The sequence below is a fragment of the Anomalospiza imberbis genome, chromosome 20 (assembly GCF_031753505.1).
Source record: "Anomalospiza imberbis isolate Cuckoo-Finch-1a 21T00152 chromosome 20, ASM3175350v1, whole genome shotgun sequence".
Taxonomy (NCBI): Eukaryota; Metazoa; Chordata; class Aves; order Passeriformes; family Viduidae; genus Anomalospiza; species Anomalospiza imberbis.
The window spans coordinates 5508544-5527622 of record NC_089700.1 but is presented as its reverse complement, the minus strand read 5'-3'; the positions used below and the strand labels follow the sequence as shown (position 1 = coordinate 5527622).

The 19079-nt window shown below is 50.6% G+C and overlaps 1 protein-coding gene across 1 annotated transcript; it reads left to right on the top strand.

Moving 5' to 3' along the window:
- The first annotated feature begins 1613 nt into the window (after nt 1-1613).
- Nucleotides 1614-16421, top strand: LIG3 (DNA ligase 3). Its single transcript, XM_068210320.1, has 20 exons — nt 1614-1743; nt 1982-2544; nt 3033-3149; nt 3971-4168; nt 4541-4692; nt 5602-5768; nt 6371-6448; nt 6544-6712; nt 7308-7463; nt 7878-8009; nt 8787-8866; nt 9260-9347; nt 10232-10309; nt 10560-10683; nt 11024-11166; nt 11936-12010; nt 12585-12731; nt 13724-13898; nt 14526-14617; nt 15896-16421. Exons 2-20 carry the CDS (start codon nt 2001-2003, stop codon nt 16130-16132), a joined length of 2952 nt encoding a protein of 983 aa, XP_068066421.1. The 5' UTR covers nt 1614-1743; nt 1982-2000; the 3' UTR covers nt 16133-16421.
- Nucleotides 16422-19079: the final 2658 nt, after the last annotated feature.

The window sequence follows — 19079 nt, the reverse complement described above, 5'->3', positions numbered from 1 at the left end:
TGCCTTTGAGGTACAGTAAAGCAGGTCAGAGACTTGGCCATGTCAACCCACACAGCATCCTTTCCATGGATGAAGGCAGGAATCCAGTGGAGCTGTGTACTGCATCCATTCCAGCCTCCTCAGCATCCTCCTGGCACAGCACAACAGCACTTCCATCAGAGGAACAGGGGTGGCTGCCACCAGCAGAGAGCCAGCGGCTGGGCTGCAGGTGTGTGTCTACCTGTACTGGGATGAAGGGCTGTTCTCAGGAACCTGGGGTGGTACAGCAGCACCTCAAACCCACACAAACACAACGCAAAAGACAATTTCAGGAGGTTATAGGGCAGCACTTCAGGCCTGTGCAGGTATTGAGTGCCCAGGTGACACAGCAGCGTCTCAAACCTGCACCAACACGGCACAGCACCCCTGAAGGGACAGCTTCATGAGGCTGGGGTAAGGCAGTGGCTCAGTGCAGGAACACGGTGTTAGAGCCCTTGGAGGGACCACTTCTATGGCCAGGTGATCCATGAGCACCTCAAAGCTGTGTTAATGCAGCACAGCACTCTTGGTAGCCAGTGTGCCTCAGCGAGGAACAGGGCACCCCTCACACCTGCCTCAGCTTGGTGCAGTGCTCTGGAAAAGCCAGCTTCGGGAGGTCGGGAATTCATCATCACCTCAGGGCAGGGGACACTTCTGCAGTGGTCAGCCCTGTGGTGGGGACCAACCATCACCTCAGGGCACAGACCTGGGACCGCCTGAGGGCAGAGACCTCCACTGCCACGGGGTGCAGAACCCCCACTGCCCCATGGCACAGAGCAGGGGCTACCGCGGGCACGGACCCTCCATCGCCCCAGGCGCTGTCCCGGTGCCACCCTAGAGCACAGACCCTTCCCCGCCTCAGGGTGCCAGCTCAGGGCACAGTCCCTCCATCGCCTCATGGAGGGGGACTCTCCATTGTCCCACGGTTAGGACCCGGTGCCACCTCTGGTCCTGGTCCCAGTCCCGTCCCAGGTCACGGATCCTCCACGGCCTCAGGGCAAGGGCCCAGTGCCAATCCAGGGCACGGACCCTCGCAGGCCCCGGGCGCGCTCCCGGTGCCGCCTCGGGGCACGGACCCTCCCTGGCCCCGGGCGCGCTCCCGGTGCCGCCTCGGGGCACGGACCCTCCCTGGCCCCGGGCGCGCTCCCGGTGCCGCCTCGGGGCACGGACCCTCCCTGGCCCCGGGCGCGCTCCCGGTGCCGCCTCGGGGCACGGACCCTCGCAGGCCCCGGGCGCGCTCCCGGTGCCTCCTCGGGGCACGGACTCTCCCTGGCCCCGGGCGCGCTCCCGGTGCCGCCTCGGGGCACGGACCCTCCCTGGCCCCGGGCGCGCTCCCGGTGCCGCCTCGGGGCACGGACCCTCCCTGGCCCCGGGCGCGCTCCCGGTGCCGCCTCGGGGCACGGACCCTCCCTGGCCCCGGGCGCGCTCCCGGTGCCGCCTCGGCCGCGCCCGAGGCGGGAAAACGCTCCCGGCGCGTGCTGGGGGCGGGGCTAGACGGGCCGATTGGGGCGTGGCCTGCGCGTGCCCGCCCCCTTGGGCCGCTGTTCGGGCAGGAAGGGGCGGGGCCCGGCCCGGCGCGCCGCGCGCGCGTTGCTCTACGGAGGCCGGGCTGGCGCGCTCGTGTCCCGGCGGCGGCTGAGGCGGCGGCCCCGGCCTCAGGGGCTGGGGGCGTCCCGGGGGTCCGGACGGGGCGGGGGACGGGATGGCGGCACCGTGAGGAGCTCGGTGAGCGGCGGAGGGGCGGCCTGGGGCCTGCGGCGGCGGCGGGAGCCGGTGGTCGGGCCGGGGCGTTCAGGGCGGGAAAGCGGCCTCGGGGCGAGGCTGGGGCGGGAGAGGGCCTGGGAGCGAGGAGGGGGCCGTGAGGGTCGGGGTGTGGGGCAGCGGAGCGGGGGCGATGGAGGCCGCTGCGGAGCGGGTGAGGGCTGGGGCAGAGGGTGCTCAGTGTCCCCTGTGTCGCTCGCAGCACCCTCAGCACGGACTGGATGCCCACGGGCGGCAGCGCGCTGTCACACGCTGCCCGCGCTCTCGGCAGGGGCGCAGCGCTGTTCTGCCCTCGCCCACAGCTCCCCTTGGCCAGACCGTTCTCCTGCTCTGCCGGAGCCAGCCCCGGGGGCCGGTGCCAGCTGCTGTTCCAGCCTGTCCCTGTGCCATCCCCGAAGCAGCGCGGCGCTGCCGGCGCGTTCCCGGTGTCGCTGCTGTTGGGCGGCTGGCTGCGCTCAGCCTGCGCGGCCGCAGGCGGCATGGCAGAGCAGCGGTACTGCGTGGACTACGCCAAGCGAGGCACCGCGGGCTGCAAGAAGTGCAAGGAGAAGATTGTGAAGGGGATGGTGCGCATCGGGAAGATTGTTCCCAATCCTTTCACCGAGTCCGGAGGGGACATGAAGGAGTGGTACCATGTCAAGTGCATCTTTGAGAAGCTGGACAAGGCCCGGGCCACCACCAAAAAAATTGAAGATATCACAGATTTGGAGGGGTGGGAAGAGCTGCAGGATGAGGAGAAAGAAACAATCAACAAGTACATCTCAGGTGAGGCACGAGGCAGTGCCAGGGTCACTTTTCTCCTTATTTTCAAGTTATGCCAGAGGTTGTCACCCAGCTGTGCCTTTGCCATGAAATCCTCATGGATTTATTTGTGTGGCTTAGGGACAAAGTGTGTGGTGCTGCTCCAATCCCTGCCTCAGCTGTGTAGGAAAGGGAAGAATTGGTCACTTCTGCAGTGACACTCCTCAATTCATTTGTCACAACTGGTTGTGGACAAGGCCTAGGTGATTTAATTCATGGGCAAATAAAACCCATGAGGAAGCATCAGTTATTTTCCATTTCCACATTTTTCTGTGATCTTTAATAAATTACATATTCTTCTAACTTTCGTTATCTGAGAAAACAACTTTTTTTCCTCTTCCAATTGCCATTTCTTTTAAGGCTTTTCTTTTAAGGCTTATCCTCCACCATAATATGGTGAAGGATGTATGAGATTATTCCTGACTGCCTCTTTGAACCTTTCTGCTTTCCAGAAGCCAATTCCAAGACTGGAGGTACCCCAAAGAAAAAGGTGATAGTGCAGGCAAAACTCACTGCCACAGGACAGCTGACCACAAAAGATCCACCAAAGAAATTCTCTGGATTCAGTGGTAAGAACTAAGAAACTGGTTCTGGGAAATTAATTTCTGTTAATCTCAACATCAGGAGGTGTTTTAGCTTGGCTCAGATCTGTAGGTTTTTATCTGTAGATGACTTAGGGGGTTTTAATTCTGGTTTGTCAGTCTTGAAAGAACATCTTGAAAGATGTTTGGATTTCCAGTTTTCCCAAGGAAACAAAGGTTCTGCCATGACCCACATTGTCAGGCTGACTCCATCTCCCTGCATCCATTGGCTCATTGCAAACTGAAGATGTAGGCTAAAGTTATCCCATGTGGGGCTCAAAATCTGGAAAAAACTGCTGAGGGATTCTCAGTTGTGTTCATGGAAAGAAAAAAAATTGTCCTGAGGAGCAGCTGCCAGCAGGACAGTCCATCTGTGAGCTCTGACTGACCTGACACCCACCTGGAGCTCCAGACTGCCCAGAGCCACAACACAGCCAAAGACATCAGCTCCTTAGGGGACTGGTGTTAGGAGAGGATGGGGATGTATTCCCCAATTTTAGAAATTACCTTAGAGAAATGTCTTGCTTTGAAGGCCAAAAGTAGAAAAAAAATGGATAAAACAGAGGCATCTGGAAGGAGAAAATAATTTTCACCATGTTTTAGCCATATTTTTCTGGTAAAATTAAGATCTAGGAAATTCTGGTGTGATGTGAAAGGTAAAAATAGTTGGAAGGTTTTTATAAAAGTCATAAATTTTAGCTCTGAAGCTTCGCCAGCACACTGGGATTGTTCCCAGCTTGCCAGGCAGAGATAATTTCAACATTTGCTCCGTGTTGTTAGAAAAACAACTTGTGGTGTGTTTGATGCAGCTAAGCCAAAGAATTCAGAAGATGCCCCTGCAAACTCTGCCCAGAAGCCCAGCCTGTCTGCAGCCAGGTGTGATCCCAAGCACAAGGACTGCCTGCTGCGGGAATTCCGCAAGCTCTGCGCCATGGTGGCTGAAAAGCCAAGCTACAATGTGAAAACTCAGATCATCCAGGACTTCCTCAGGAAGGGATCTGCAGGAGGTATGACTCCAACTGGGAATTCTCAACTCTCTCAGAATCAGCTTGAAAGGCTGATCTCAAAAGGGAAGGGGAAATTCAAATCTGATTGTTGTGTGGTCCTAGCCTTGTGCTGTGGTGATTTCTGAACTGTGGAGATAATCTTTGAAAAGTGAACTCTTTTAAGTATCAAATTTGGACAAAAATGTCTCACTCAGGTGTTGTAGGTTCCAAATTTAGTGCTGAGGTCAGATTTAGAGGCAAATTATGGCTATTTTCCCTAAGAATCCCAAGCCCTAACTGTGAGTTTTATCCCCAGGGTTTGGACACAACCAGCCAGAGCCTGGACATGAAAATAAATCCTTACTGTTATAATGTACTTTTTTTTTCCACCAGATGGTTTCCATGGTGATGTATACCTGACCATTAAGATGCTGTTACCAGGTGTCATTAAAATAGTTTACAACTTGAATGATAAACAGATTGTAAAGCTGTTCAGCAGGATTTTTAACTGCAACCAGGAAGAAATGGTCCGGGACCTGGAGCAGGTGAGTGCAGACAGCAGCTCTCAATTTCTGCTGTTCAGCTGTTTGCTTATGGAAATTCTGTAATGGTTTAGGTTTTTTACTCCTTACCTTGACTGTTAGAATGAGAGCTGGTGATTTATTTTGTTTTTCCTTGGCTTTAGCAGTTTTCATAACACTTTCTGCCATCTGGAACATGTAGAAAACCATGTTTGAATGGAAAGCAGGATAAGAATTCACCTGGCAAAGCTTTAGAAAGCAAGACTAAAATTATCTAGGCGAGGTGGGCTGCATCTGTTTGTCTAAATTTCTTTGTCTGGCACATTGCTACAGAACTGAGTTATATTACAGTTCTTGTACCATCACACATCAAAACCTGGGATTCAATTAACAGACCTGTCACTGGCAGCTGCAGGTGGTTAATACAATTAAGCTGCTACTATTGCAGGTGCTCAGTTGTGCATTGAGTCCCTGTGCACAGGAGCTGGTGATTGACTGTGCACCCTCTGATTCACTGCAAGGTGCAGAAAAAGGGGTGAATTAGATAAAAAAAGTAATTCTTTCATCTCTGTTCATTGCCTTGCTGTGTACTGCCTTCTAGTGCCTTCTAGTGACATCACTAGCCTGCCCCACGTCCTTGGATTTACAAGTGGATTCATCCTGAGGAAATAAAGGGTCTGTGCTGCTGCAGCAGTGAAAAATAGAGCCATGAGATGATGCTGGTACTCTTAATTACCTTTCTTGGCAAATTAAACAGCTGAGCAGCTTTATGTGTCGTGGCAGCTTCTTTAAGTGTTTGATTCTGATTTCTTCATGCAATCCCAGCATCACTCCTATCCTTAATCCTCACTGGAACCATGCAGAATCCCCAGTGGCATCCCCATTCTCTGGCCATGCCTCTCATCCACACCCTGGTGTTATTTTTGGAGACAGGGAGACGTTTCTGAGACCATACGGATCTTCTTCGAGCAGAGCAAGACCTGTCCTCCAGCAGCCAAGAGCCTCCTGACCATCCAGGAGGTCGATGAGTTCCTCATCCAGCTGTCCAAGCTCACCAAGGAGGATGACCAGCAGAGTGTCCTGCAGCAGATCAGTCGCAGGTGAGGGAAGGAATCAGCCTCTGAATGTTTGCCCAAACACTGGAGTGGTTCTCTACAAGCTGGAGTAGGTGAAAAATTAATCATGAGCCACCAAGACTGAACTTAATTAGCATCTGTAAGCTGCTGTTAGTGGTGTGATTGAGACACCTTGACAGCAATGGAGAGCATTTATGGCTCTCGTTCATGCTAGAGAACTTCTCACTACCTGTCAGGACACTTCAAGTGATTTGTAATTACACCCTAATGGTGCTTAGCTGTTAATTAAGTTTCTGTTCTTAAGCATGTTGGAAAAAGCCTTCAAGTAATTTAGACAAAGATTTTTGGTCTGGTTCAGTTTGTGTTGATCTGAGGCTGAGGATTTTCCAATCAGTTACTCTTGATGCATTAATTAAGTAAATTTTGGAAGGTACATCAACACTGAGGCAGAGTTAATGTTGGCATCAAGATGCTGGAAAGCTTTTTGGATATTCCCTTTTGTCTCTGAGGTGTCACTGTTAACATGATTGGTTAAACCCTCTGCAAAGGGAGGGCCTTTTTTTAAAGAGACCTGGGTGAGTTTCTTCTGTTCAGCTGACACCTTTGCTGAATCTTCTCTTCTTCAGGTGTACAGGCAACGACCTGAAGTGTATCATCAGGCTAATTAAACATGACTTGAAAATGAATGCTGGAGCAAAGCACGTGTAAGTGACACAAACCCAGAAGTGCTCATTTCTGAGGCAGCAGCAGCAGCAGCCCTGAGGCTGGTCAATGTTCCCCCTCTCTCCATGCATTGCAGGTTGGACGCTCTGGATCCCAACGCCTACGAGGCGTTCAAGGCCTCACGGAACCTGCAGGACGTGGTGGAGCGGGTGCTGCAGAACCAGCAGGAGGCAGAGAAGGTGCCAGGGCTCAAGAGGACCCTGAGCGTGCAGGCCTCACTCATGACCCCAGTGCAGCCCATGCTGGTAGGTTGGGCCCCTCCTGGCAGCCAGGCACGGAGCAGAGACCCTCACGAGGAGCCAGGGCAGTGGCTGTGCAGCGTGGGCTGGCTGTGCCCGGCTCAGTGTTCTTTAATGCCAGTTTAGAAAGCATCTCCTACCACCAGGCCAAGTATTTGATATACTCTGTACCTGCACCTTCAGTGCCATTGCCAAGCTAAAACCTTGCCTTGCTCTCAGTCTTTTGTATTTGCTGTCATTGCAGAAGTTGATCCTTTCTCTGGAAATACTGTAAGCTTTCCAGTGGATTAGAGATTCAAATAAGTCTGGCTTTTTGTATGAACAAAGCAGAGTTTAATATTTACTTCTGGGCTGAGCACACTCCTACAAAAGGCACGGTGCACATTTTAAAGCATTTGGAGGGGATAAGCACTGAAAAGCTGTAATTATCTGGGCATATGCAGATATTAGTAAGTGAATAATTAAGGAAAACTAGGACTCACTAACAGAGGTTCTGGACAAAAAGCTCTACAAGGGGATTCATAGTAGCTCATTCACAAACTTAGGTAAGAGTAACTTTATTTTCCATGTGTCACCTGGGTTTTGGCCCCTCTCTCCCCAGGCTGAGGCCTGCAAGTCCATCGAGTACGCCATGAAGAAGTGTCCCAACGGGATGTACGCCGAGATCAAGTACGACGGCGAGCGCGTGCAGGTGCACAAGAACGGGGATCACTTCAGCTACTTCAGCAGGAGCCTCAAGCCTGTGCTCCCCCACAAAGTAAGCACCTGGGCACTGCCTCACCCCTTGTGCCAGCTCCTCCACTGCATTCCCAATAGTTTTCTTCTATAGGCAAGGAGGATTCCTTCTCATTCCTAATTTATATAGACGTGGAAAAGCAACACTTAAAACTGTAATCATTTAATTCTGGTGCACGTTAAGAGCTTGAAATTAAATTTCATCTGGCTGCTGTAGAATCCTCTCTATGCACTGCATTTTGGGAGCCTTGGTGCCAGTTGGGTGACTTGGTTCTGTTTATTAAAGCCTCATTTTTCTATTTATAAACTGCTGTGGGTACCATAGAAGTGCAGATGTGCCACATGTGCCTCATACACTTGTGGAGAAAACACCTGCATTGGAGTGAGTCCCTCTCTTCAGCCAGTTATTTTTCTTTTGTTTTTTTCTTTTTCCAAGGTAGCCCATTTTAAGGATTTCATCCCCCAGGCTTTCCCTGGTGGGCAAAGTATGATTCTGGATTCAGAAGTTCTCCTGATTGACAATAAAACTGGCAAGCCACTTCCTTTTGGGACTCTTGGTGTGCACAAGGTAAAAAAAAATTAAATAAAAATGGTTTTTGTGTTTGGAGGCTGTTACTCTGCTGACTTGAACACAATCTGTTATCACAGGATAATTTCAGAGCTCTGATGCTTGTTAAAGCATCTGGGGAAAAAAATAAGATTATTGAGAGGGCTGATGTTGAAAAGGTACTGCTGTAATACAGTAGATTTGATATTAACCTGGTCACTGGCAGGACATTAACAGAACTTACTTTCAATATACTAATATTAAAATACTATTTTAAAATTAATATTACAATAATATTTAAAAAAATCTTTGCAAAATCTTGCAATTCTGTCATTGTTTCTCATGGCTCGAGCAATGCATGGCAGCCTGGGAGACCACAGGGATGCAGTGATTATTCCATGCAAATGTTATGTAGTGCTTGTGTCTAGACTGAATGGGGGTGAGGAAAAGGACAGGAAAATGAAAATGAATCTATAAGTGCTTAAGTTAAAAGTAGCCATTAATCTTCTGTCTGTAGAAATGTGGTGGGTTTTTTGCAGCAGTGGTGACAGATGTTGCATTGCCCAAAATGATTAATATTTTTAGCATTATTTTCCATTCCTAGGAAATAAACATTTTTTTATGTTCTTAACTTGTGCTTGAACACATTCAGTGTAAAATCTTAATTCTCAGAATGCTTCTTTTAGAAGAGGCACAAGCTTATCATACCTAAAATATTACTGAGATAAAAATCCATCCTTTTATTACTTTGCTAAAACTGTTTGCTGTGACTGCAGAATCCTGTTAATTGTATTTCAGAAAGCTGCTTTCCAGGATGCCAACGTTTGCCTGTTTGTGTTTGACTGCATCTACTTCAATGACATCAGCCTCATGGACAGGTGTGGCTGGCAGGGGAGAGTGGCTGGGCTGGTTTCCTGGGATGAACTGGCTGGAAAGCCCCACTAATGCAGACAGACCAGTTCACCTGGGCTGTCAGACTGGCCACTCACTGGGAAATCAGGGCAGCATGGGAGGGACCTTGCTGTGCCAAGGAGTTTTTCTCTGGAGCTCCTCTTGCTCTCCAAAGCCCTGGGATTAGCTGCATCTCAGCTGCTCATCTCACATCCTCTGTTAACATTGGAATTGCCATTCTGTCACTTCCTGGAGGAAAGTAAGAGCTAGTTGTCCTCTCTGGAGCTCTCTAGGATGAATGATTTAATTACTTTAATGGGTTTTTTCAATGTTCCTGTTGGGATTGCTGCTTGTCCCTCACTGTCCATGCCCTGCTCTAGGCCCTTGTGTGAACGGCGCAAGTTCCTTCACGACAACATGGTGGAGATCCCCAACAGGATCCTGTTCTCAGAGATGAAACATGTCACAGTGAGTCCAGTGTGCCCCTACAACCCTAACCCTGCTCCTCCAGCACTTATGATTAACTCCAGCTTTTTTATGATTAACTCTGCAAATTCACCCTGGTTAAATGGTTCTCCTTCTGCTCGGTGTGCAAGACTTCTTGAGCCAGCATTGTATTCCCATCTTTTTCTGGCCCCAACCCCTTCAGTATAATCTTAACTTGCATACTTCAGGTTTTATGGCTTGTTAATGATTTTGTAGCCATTGTCACTCTGACCCTGTTAGGAGGAGTTACATCCTGCTGTCACTCAGTGTGTGCTGTGCAGTGCAGAGCTGTGACTGCAGCCCCATTGAAGGGAGCCAGACTGTGCCACTTCCCAAACTGGCAGCTTTGTGCCACACAGCCTTGAGACATCCTGGCTGCTAAAACCTACATTTAGGCAGCAGCATGCTGGGATTTTCCTTAGATTATGCACAAGCCTGATGTTCCATTATTTTTCCCCATTGCTGCTGATTTCTGTGGCACCTTGGCTTTGGTGGAGAACGCTTGGACATTTTGGGCTGAAGAAGGTTCATAGGTCCCAAGGCAGTTGGATGGAGCAGGAAGCAGGCACTGCTGGCTGAGCAAATCTGACTTGGGACATACTGGGACACAGCCAGTGGGGCAGCCACGTCTCTGGGGGGTACTTTTTAACCAAACAACCTCTTCTGGGGACATATTCCCAGCTTAGTCACTGGGTGTGCAGCAAAGAGAACATGTACAGGATCCTTTCTGGAAAACAATTGTGAAAGTACCTCTTCTTCTCTGTGCAGTTGCTTTGGGTTTAGTGCACCACTGCTCCAAACACAAAGCCTGAAGAGCTCAGCCCTTTTTACAGTCCTGAGCTAACCATGATCCCTCTCCTTTGCAGAAAGCTTCAGATCTGGCAGACATGATCACCCGGGTCATCCGGGAGGGGCTGGAAGGGCTGGTGCTGAAGGATATAAAGGCAAGTTTTCCTTCACTCTGTACTGCTGTCAGCTTGGAGTTTGGGAATGACAACAGAGTCAGCTCTGAGGCAGAATCACACACTGATCATTCTAGAAACATCTCTGGGTTCCTCTCAGTGCTGACATCCAGTCCAAGCTGCTCCTCCTGCTGTGCTCAGGAGCTGCTGAGCTGGGTAAAGCCAGGGCTGTCTGAGGAGCTGCTGCCCACCAGGGGATCTCTCTGAGGGGGCTCTGCCTTCCTTTGCACAGGGTAATTATGAGCCAGGGAAACGCCACTGGCTGAAGGTGAAGAAGGATTATCTCAACGAGGGGGCAATGGCTGACACTGCTGACCTGGTGGTGCTGGGGGCTTTCTATGGACAAGGCAGTAAAGGTAGGTCTGCAGTTGGCTTAAGTCAGAGATCTGTCTGTTCAAGGAGCTCCCAAGGTTTTCCTGTCCCGGGCCTCCAGAATGAGGGTGGCTGGAGCAGTGGTTACCTGCTGCAGCCCATCATGTCCTTGCTGTGCCTTTGCTGTGGGCTGCTTGGCACAGCAGAGCTGGAGGTGTTGGGCTGGGCTGTTGCACAGTGCAGGGGCTCTGTTCAGCTTTGTGAGTGGCCCTGCAACCATCACAAGCCCAGGCCCCTTTGACTCCCAAAGATACAAAAGGGTTTTGGCTCAGAAAAGCTGTGGCTTGTCCTGTGCAAGGTGTGAACCCTGCTGTCTCTGTGCAGGTGGGATGATGTCCATCTTCCTCATGGGCTGCTACGACCCCAAGAGTGAGAAGTGGTGCACGGTGACCAAGTGCTCTGGTGGCCACGATGATGCCACCCTGGCACGTCTGCAGACAGAGCTGGACATGGTGAAGATCAGCAAGGTGAGAGGGGGGAGCCCAGGGATGCTCAGCCAAGGGCTCAGCTGCCCTTAGAGGAGCTGCTTCACTGCAGGGTGGAAGTGCCCTGCCAGGAATGAATCAGAGTTAAAGCTCATCAACCACTTGACACAAGTGAGGTGTCAGAGCAGCCAGCTCCTGGAGGAGGCACTGCCTGGTTTCTGTACCCAGACACTGGGTGGGAAGCCAGGCACCATCTGTTTCCTGCTAGGACAAGGTTTTGTTGGGAAGATGGCAATTTTTAATCTGGATTTTTGGGCACGTTGTGATTGGCAAAGGCAGTCACTAGATGGGGCTGTGGGAGGGAAATGCTCAGTCAGGCTCTGGTCTGGTGGCTCCATAACCTGGGGTTGGAGTTAAGATTTCTGTCAGTGATTTATCTTGCTTTTCAAGGCTGGACAAATAAACAGAGAGCTGAATTTTAATATCACCTTGACATCCTGAAGGCCATTTGCATCGAGGTTGTAGAATCTTTGAAAAAAATGGTAGTTTTACATTAATCACAATTGAATCAACTGTTCTTGTTTCACACACAAAATGACAGGAATTGAGGGATGTGTTTCAGGCAATACTTGTGATTTTCTAGACGAGAGAAATGGCTGCAGATCAGAGCAAGTTCCATCCATGCAAAGGCAGTGTAATACCTCTTTGCTGATCTACTTCTAGGATGTTTTTCAGCAGCTTCTGTTGTAGAATTGGGTTTATATGTGATGATAAGTGTCAGTGATTTGAATTTTGTCCTTTTAATTAATAGGATCCTAGTAAAATTCCAAGGTGGCTAAAAATTAACAAAATCTACTACCCAGACTTCATTGTCCCAGATCCAAAGGTAAGTGCTCTCATAATCATTTAACATTTCCCAGTCCTTATTCTGCAATCTTCTATAAATCCTTTAGAAGGACAACTTAGAAGTTGTCTCTGTTACAAAATAAATCTTCATACTTGGAATGGGAAATTAAGCACAAGTTTTTATCTCTCAATCTTGCAGGTGCATTTGAGGCTAAGAGCTTCATGAAGAAATCACACCTGCAGCAGTTTTGGGAAATATTCTTGTGCATTAAATCCCTTCCAGAAGTGAGCTTGCTTTAAATTTGAGATATGAGGAATCTGACTTAAAAGGGTTGAAACACAACTGCAGCCCACAAGTTGCTGTTGTTGTAGGGAGTGTGTCAGTATGCTCTGTATGCCTGAAGGAGAAGGTGTCACTTAGAAATTGGGATTTTGTGTTAGTGAAGGATCTCTGGCTTAGAGAAAAAGTAGGTTTTAATAATGAAGGTGACCAGCAAGGTCACTTTGTGTATATGGAGCTGTGCTGGGGTGGAGAGTGTGTAGGAGTGAGACACTTTGAGCTGGCTCCTGAGGGAGCACAGGGGTGTGACGTGGCTTCCTCCCTGTGTGTTTAGAAAGCCCCAGTGTGGGAGATCACGGGGGCCGAGTTCTCCAAGGCCGAGGCGCACACTGCGGACGGGATCTCCATCCGCTTCCCGCGCTGCACCCGCATCCGCGACGACAAGGACTGGCAGACAGCCACCAACCTGCAGCAGCTCAAGGTGGGTCAGCACGGGGCCCTGCAGCTTCTGGCACTACGCTGAGCTTCAGACAAATCACAGCATGCAAAGGCACCTGCTGCCTGTCATGGCACCTTCCGTTTTCCCTTCATGCCAGCCTCGGGCCGGGTTGTTCTGCTGGAGGCCTCCCAGGTCCCTTGAGCTGTTGTGCCCTGTCAGAGAAGCCTCTGCAGGCAGTTGGTTCCATCAGCTCTTGTGGCAGGGTGAGGAATTGCCTTCCTCAGAGGTGACCACAGAATCACAGAATGGACTTGGTTGGAAAAGACCTTTTGAGATCAAGTCCAACCTATGACCTAACACCTCCTCAGCAAATAAACCATGGCACTGAGTGCCACGTCCAGGCTTTTTTTAAACACGTCCAAGGACGGTGACTCCACCACCTCCTTGGGCAGACCTTTGTTCTCTTCGCACTCACTCAGTTTCCCATCATTTGCTGAGACTGGGAGAGGCATTTGGGAAGTGCCTGTGGCTATCCTGGGGCACGGGGGCCAAGTGGCACCAGCCAGGACCCCTGGGCTGCAGCCACCCCAGTGGGAGAGCTGGGGGAGCTCTGTGCTCAGGGGAGCTGCTGCAGTTTGGGGCTGGCAGCAGCTGCCAGGGCTGCTGTGCCATGGAAAGCAGGAGTGATGCAGCCCCCAGGGCCTGCCAGGATCCCCGTGGGCAGGAGAGAGGAACACACCCTCTGCAAATGGGCCCTTCCCACAGTGAGCACTGGGCACTGCCCATCCTTCAGGCTCTTGTTCTGTTGCACATGATGTGAATGTGGCTTTTGCTCCTCCCTGTGTGGCTTCCCTTAATGCCAGGAGAGGGGTGGAATGCAGGGAGCTGGGACAGAGGTGACAGGAAAATGACTGCAGAGAGGTGCAGGAAGAAAAGGCTTTTGAGCAAACACTTCAGGGAGGAGAACACCAGAGCAGTCTGCATCACAGCTCGTGTCCAGTGTCAGACATGATCAGTGCTGTTTCTCTGGGCAGGAGCTGTACCAGCTCTCCAAGGAGAAGGCTGATTTCAGTGTTACAGCTGGGGAGGAAGATGAGTCCACGGCTGGCAGCAGTGGAGAGAATGATGGGAATTCCAGGTCTTCCACACCTCACAGCAGTATTAAGAGTCCCACAAGCAAGTCACCTGCAAAAGCCCAGAAGGCAGAAGGTAAGATGATGGTGCCTCTGTGCTTGGGGCGGGCTGGCTCTGGGTCCTTGCCTTCTGTGAGAGACTTGATGCTCCCACCTTTCACGTGGATCTTAGGGTTAATGGTCAAAGCTGTTCAGATCCTTGGTTTGGCCCTGTATGAATTTAGTAGCCACAGCTCTGAGATGTCCTGGGATTAGGAAAAGAGGGATGGAAACAGCTCTGATGATGCTGTTCAGGTTGGTGTTCACTGCTCCCATCTCTGCAGGTCACAGCCCTTTGGTTAGAGATTGTTGGCCATGAGCCAGTATTTGATTTGGATGGAATTCATGTGGATAAAGAGACACGTGGCTGGAGGTGATTCCTGGTGAATTGAGCTGGAACATGAAGCAGATAGCTGAGCAGTTTCACAGAGGCCAGAGTGGTGACAGCATGGAGGGCAGGTGGCAGCAGCAGCCTGGGAATGGGGCAGGAGGCTGCCCCACACCATTTCCAGTACAAAAATGTGTCTCACTAGTGACAGTAATTCATGGATTTTCCAGAAAGGGGAGGAAACTTTTCCCTTCTGCTCTTTACTCTTTCCCCCAACATTAATACTCAACCAGTATCTGGACAGAGCACATGCACGAGCCAAATTTTTGTTTTTAGACAGCGAAGCAATCATTGGATCCCCTCAAAAATCCGAGGAGAAACGAGGGGAGAAAAGAAAAGCATCTGAGATGGAGGACAACGGGAAGAAGGTACGGACAGCACCCACAGCAGGGTGGGGGGAGGCTGGGACAGTTGTGGTCTGTTCAGTTTCATTCCAGGGGATGCCTGTTCACTTCCATTCCAAGGGATGCCTGTTCACTTCCATTCCCAGGAATGCCTGTTCAGTTCCATTCCAAGGGATGCCTGTTCACTTCCATTCCAAGGAATGCCTGTTCACTTCCATTCCCAGGAATGCCTGTTCACTTCCATTCCAAGGAGTGCCTGTTCACTTCCATTCCAAGGAATGCCTGTTCACTTCCATTCCAAGGAATGCCTGTTCACTTCCATTCCAAGGAATGCCTGTTCAGTTCCGTTCCAAGGAATGCCTGTTCAGTTCCATTCCAAGGAATGCCTGTTCAGTTCCATTCCCAGGAATGCCTGTTCAGTTCCATTCCAAGGAATGCCTGTTCAGTTCCATTCCCAGGAATGCCTGTTCAGTTCCATCCCAAGGAATGCCTGTTCACTTCCATTCCAAGGAGTGCCTGTTCACTTCCATTCCAAGGAATGCCTGTTCACTTCCATTCCAAGGAATGCCTGTTCACTTCCATTCCAAGGAATGCCTGTTCAGTTCCGTTCCAAGGAATGCCTGTTCACTTCCATTCCAAGGAATGCCTGTTCAGTTCCATTCCCAGGAATGCCTGTTCAGTTCCATTCCAAGGAATGCCTGTTCAGTTCCATTCCCAGGAATGCCTGTTCAGTTCCATCCCAAGGAATGCCTGTTCACTTCCATTCCCAGGAATGCCTGTTCACTTCCATTCCAAGGAATGCCTGTTCAGTTCCATTCCAAGGAATGCCTGTTCAGTTCCATTCCCAGGAATGCCTGTTCAGTTCCATTCCAAGGAATGCCTGTTCAGTTCCATTCCCAGGAATGCCTGTTCAGTTCCATCCCAAGGAATGCCTGTTCACTTCCATTCCAAGGAGTGCCTGTTCACTTCCATTCCAAGGAATGCCTGTTCACTTCCATTCCAAGGAATGCCTGTTCACTTCCATTCCAAGGAATGCCTGTTCAGTTCCGTTCCAAGGAATGCCTGTTCACTTCCATTCCAAGGAATGCCTGTTCAGTTCCATTCCCAGGAATGCCTGTTCAGTTCCATTCCAAGGAATGCCTGTTCAGTTCCATTCCCAGGAATGCCTGTTCAGTTCCATCCCAAGGAATGCCTGTTCACTTCCATTCCCAGGAATGCCTGTTCACTTCCATTCCAAGGAATGCCTGTTCAGTTCCATTCCAAGGAAAGCTTTGCCCAAGCTGTTTCTCCTTCCCCCCTCAGCAGCCGCTGCTGGACATTTTCACGGGGGTGAAGCTCTACCTGGCGCCCTCTGTGAAGGACTTTGACCGAATCCGCCGCTACTTCATTGCCTTCGACGGGGACCTGGTGGCAGAGTTGGACACGGCCTCGGCCACCCACGTGATTGGGGACATTGATGACAACCCCGGGGCCCAGCGGGTGACTCCCAGGTGGATCTGGGAGTGCATCCGGAAGCGCAGGCTGGTGGCGCCGTGCTAGCACAGGGGGCAGTGCTGGCACAGGACAGCTGGGAATGGGGAGGTGGAGGGAACGGGGAGATCCCTCCATGGAGATGTGGATAGACAGGAAGTGCCCTCAGAAGTAGATACAAAGATCCAGAGCAGCCCTATGGAGTGAATTTAAAAAGTTCTCTGAAGAAATGTCACTGCTGAATCCCATTTTCCTGCCTATACTATAGTCCACCGCCCTTACCAGGTGCTGGTTTAGTCTCCTTGGGTTTTTAAAGTTTGGGTATTTTTATAGATAAATAAAACTGAAGCAGCTTCTCCTTTGCTGTCAGGACTTATTTTCCAAAGGTTCTTCTCTTCCTGCTCAGGAAAACAGAGCAGCAGCTCCATGGGACTCTTGGCTGTGGTGCCAAGGTCATCTGTGTTGTCAGGTAATTTTTTCTCCTCCACCTCTTCTGTACCCCCCCACTAACAGCATTTCAGCACCTGGAATCCCAATTTCTGGCTGAGGTTCAGCAGTAGCTGTAGGATCTCTGCTTGTAACAGAGTCAGAAACAAAGTTAACTAAATCACAATTCAACTTTATTACAAAATTATAAACCAAACTTCTGTACCAAAACTAGTAAGTTGAACTGTCATAGTACCAGAGAATTTAATAGTGAATAACATGCTCTTTCAAGTAGAATATTAAGTTTTAAAATCTTTAAACAATGTACAGTGTACATAAAGCACATAAATATTTCAATTTACTTTATTAGTTCAGAACATTATATTCCTTTGGATCATTAATCAGTTTCCGCCAGGTTTTGATTTTCCTTTAAAAACAACTCATATCCATAAGTAGAGAATCCATTTTTACAGGGGAAACAAGAAGAGTCCTCCCTTCACAAAGCACATTTTAAAGTCACAGGGTCGGTGGATCTTCTCATCCCTAAAATTTCAGGCATTGATCTGCAGCTTGATTTAATTGCTGTAGAAAATTAAGCCTACCCTCTACAAGGAAAAGTACATCTATCCATAGGGGAATCATCTTCTTCCTGCTAAATTCCCCCAGCCCTGAGTTCACTGAAAAATATGACATGAATTTTCACAGTGGATTTCCTAAATGAGGCTGTTGAGCACGTTGTGTATTCCTGCAGCTCTTCGAGGTCCCTGTGCTCTCTCCAGAGCAAACAGTCACTTCTTACCTGCCCTTTTCTGTGTCGTGTTGCACTGACTTGTTCGGTTTGTTCTCATGCTGGATCTTAAATCAGAGATTACAGAACAGCCTGACCTGGGACAGAGGTAGAACTCAGAATGCTGAGTTCAGTCAGTGCAGCAGCTGCTGCAGTTTTATGCAGTTCTGGGAGCACCTCAGTGAGAAATCCCTGGCTCTCTCCTGCTGCCTCCTGAGCCATGGATTTCTCCTCCCAGGTGTTGTTTTGGCTGCAGTGCCCAGAGCAAAGACCCTGCACTGGCTGCAGCTCCTGGAACTGCCCTGTGCAGAGCACACCAGGTGCATGTGCTGTTGACATCACTGCCACTGCACAGGAGCTCTGGTGCTGTCCCTGCAGCTGCACTTCAGTGCCCCAGGAGCTGTGAGGGCAGGCTCTGCAGAGCCCCTGTGGCTTTGTGCTGTTCTCTGCTGGCAGCCAGGCTGGAACACAGAGCCATCCCCTGTCCCCAGAGCAGCCAGGACTGCTCTGCACAGGGGGGCTCAGCCTCAGCTGCCCTGCACTGAGGGGACAGTCCCCAGCCCAGGGGCACTGAGGGGACAGTCCCCTGCCCAGGGGCACTGAGGGGACAGTCCCCTGCCCAGGGGCACTAGGGGACAGTCCCGTGCCCAGGGGCACTGAGGGGACAGTCCCCTGCCCAGGGGCACTAGGGGACAGTCCCCTGCCCAGGGGCACTGAGGGCACAGTCCCGTGCCCAGGGGCACTGAGGGGACAGTCCCCTGCCCAGGGGCACTAGGGGACAGTCCCCTGCCCAGGGGCACTGAGGGCACAGTCCCGTGCCCAGGGGCACTGAGGGGACAGTCCCGTGCCCAGGGGCACTGAGGGGACAGTCCCCAGCCCAGGGGCACTGAGGGGACAGTCCCCTGCCCAGGGGCACTGAGGGGACAGTCCCCTGCCCAGGGGCACTAGGGGACAGTCCCGTGCCCAGGGGCACTGAGGGCAGCAGGATGCTGCGGTCAGTCCTGAAGCCCTGGATGCCTGCAGGCCACTGAGGGGAAAAGACACCAGTTAGAATCACCCCCAGCAACAACTGCCAGACTGCTCTAGCAACTCTCTTCCAGCTGAACACACTGCCCAGGAGAGCTGTCAGCGATCAGGACACAGCCTCTCTCCCCACCCTCACCAGCAGAAAGGACAAAACTGCTTTTGACAAGCAGTGGAAGGTAACAGAACTGCAAAACTGAGCCCTGGGGAGGATGGGCAAGCTGATCTGCAGTGGAGATTGCTCCTGGATCCAAGGGACACAAAGGCTTTCTTCCATTATTCCCTTCTAAAAAAAGACAAAGTCACCTGTCCTTAAATATGATTGTGTAGCAGTGGAGTCCTCACTTCTCTGCAGCTCTGTGGTTTCCTCACTAACCCTTGGGGAAGACTCAAGCCTTGGATTTGTAGCTCCCTCAATGAGGGCAGTTCAGTTTGAGCCCCACCTCTGGCATGTGCTGTGAAGTCAAAGTCGACAAAAATCAAACCAGAAACCTCCCTCTGGCATAGAAACAAAAACCCAGCATACAGGGCAAGGCTGAGCCTTCCCAGCCTCCCTCCCCAACAGTTTTCAATAATACAAAGACAACCTTGATATAAAATTACACATTTTTCCACAATTGCACTAGGCTGGAATTAGGGAAAGCAGGGATGGTCTGCCTGTCCTGCAAGCATAACAATTTTACATTAAATTAAAAATAAAACTAACAAGCACAGTGACATTTTAATCTTTGAAAATCAAGTTGTTGCTGGGCATAGCCTGAGCAGCAAAACAAAGGACAC

Excerpts from the sequence above, each read along its gene's own strand:
- LIG3 (XM_068210320.1), top strand. The coding sequence starts at position 2,001 with ATGCCCACGGGCGGCAGCGCGCTGTCACACGCTGCCCGCGCTCTCGGC. Across the intron at positions 4,169-4,540 it reads CAGGAAGGGATCTGCAGGAG|ATGGTTTCCATGGTGATGTA; the intron begins GTATGACTCCAA and ends TTTTTCCACCAG. Across the intron at positions 12,732-13,723 it reads CCAACCTGCAGCAGCTCAAG|GAGCTGTACCAGCTCTCCAA; the intron begins GTGGGTCAGCAC and ends TTCTCTGGGCAG.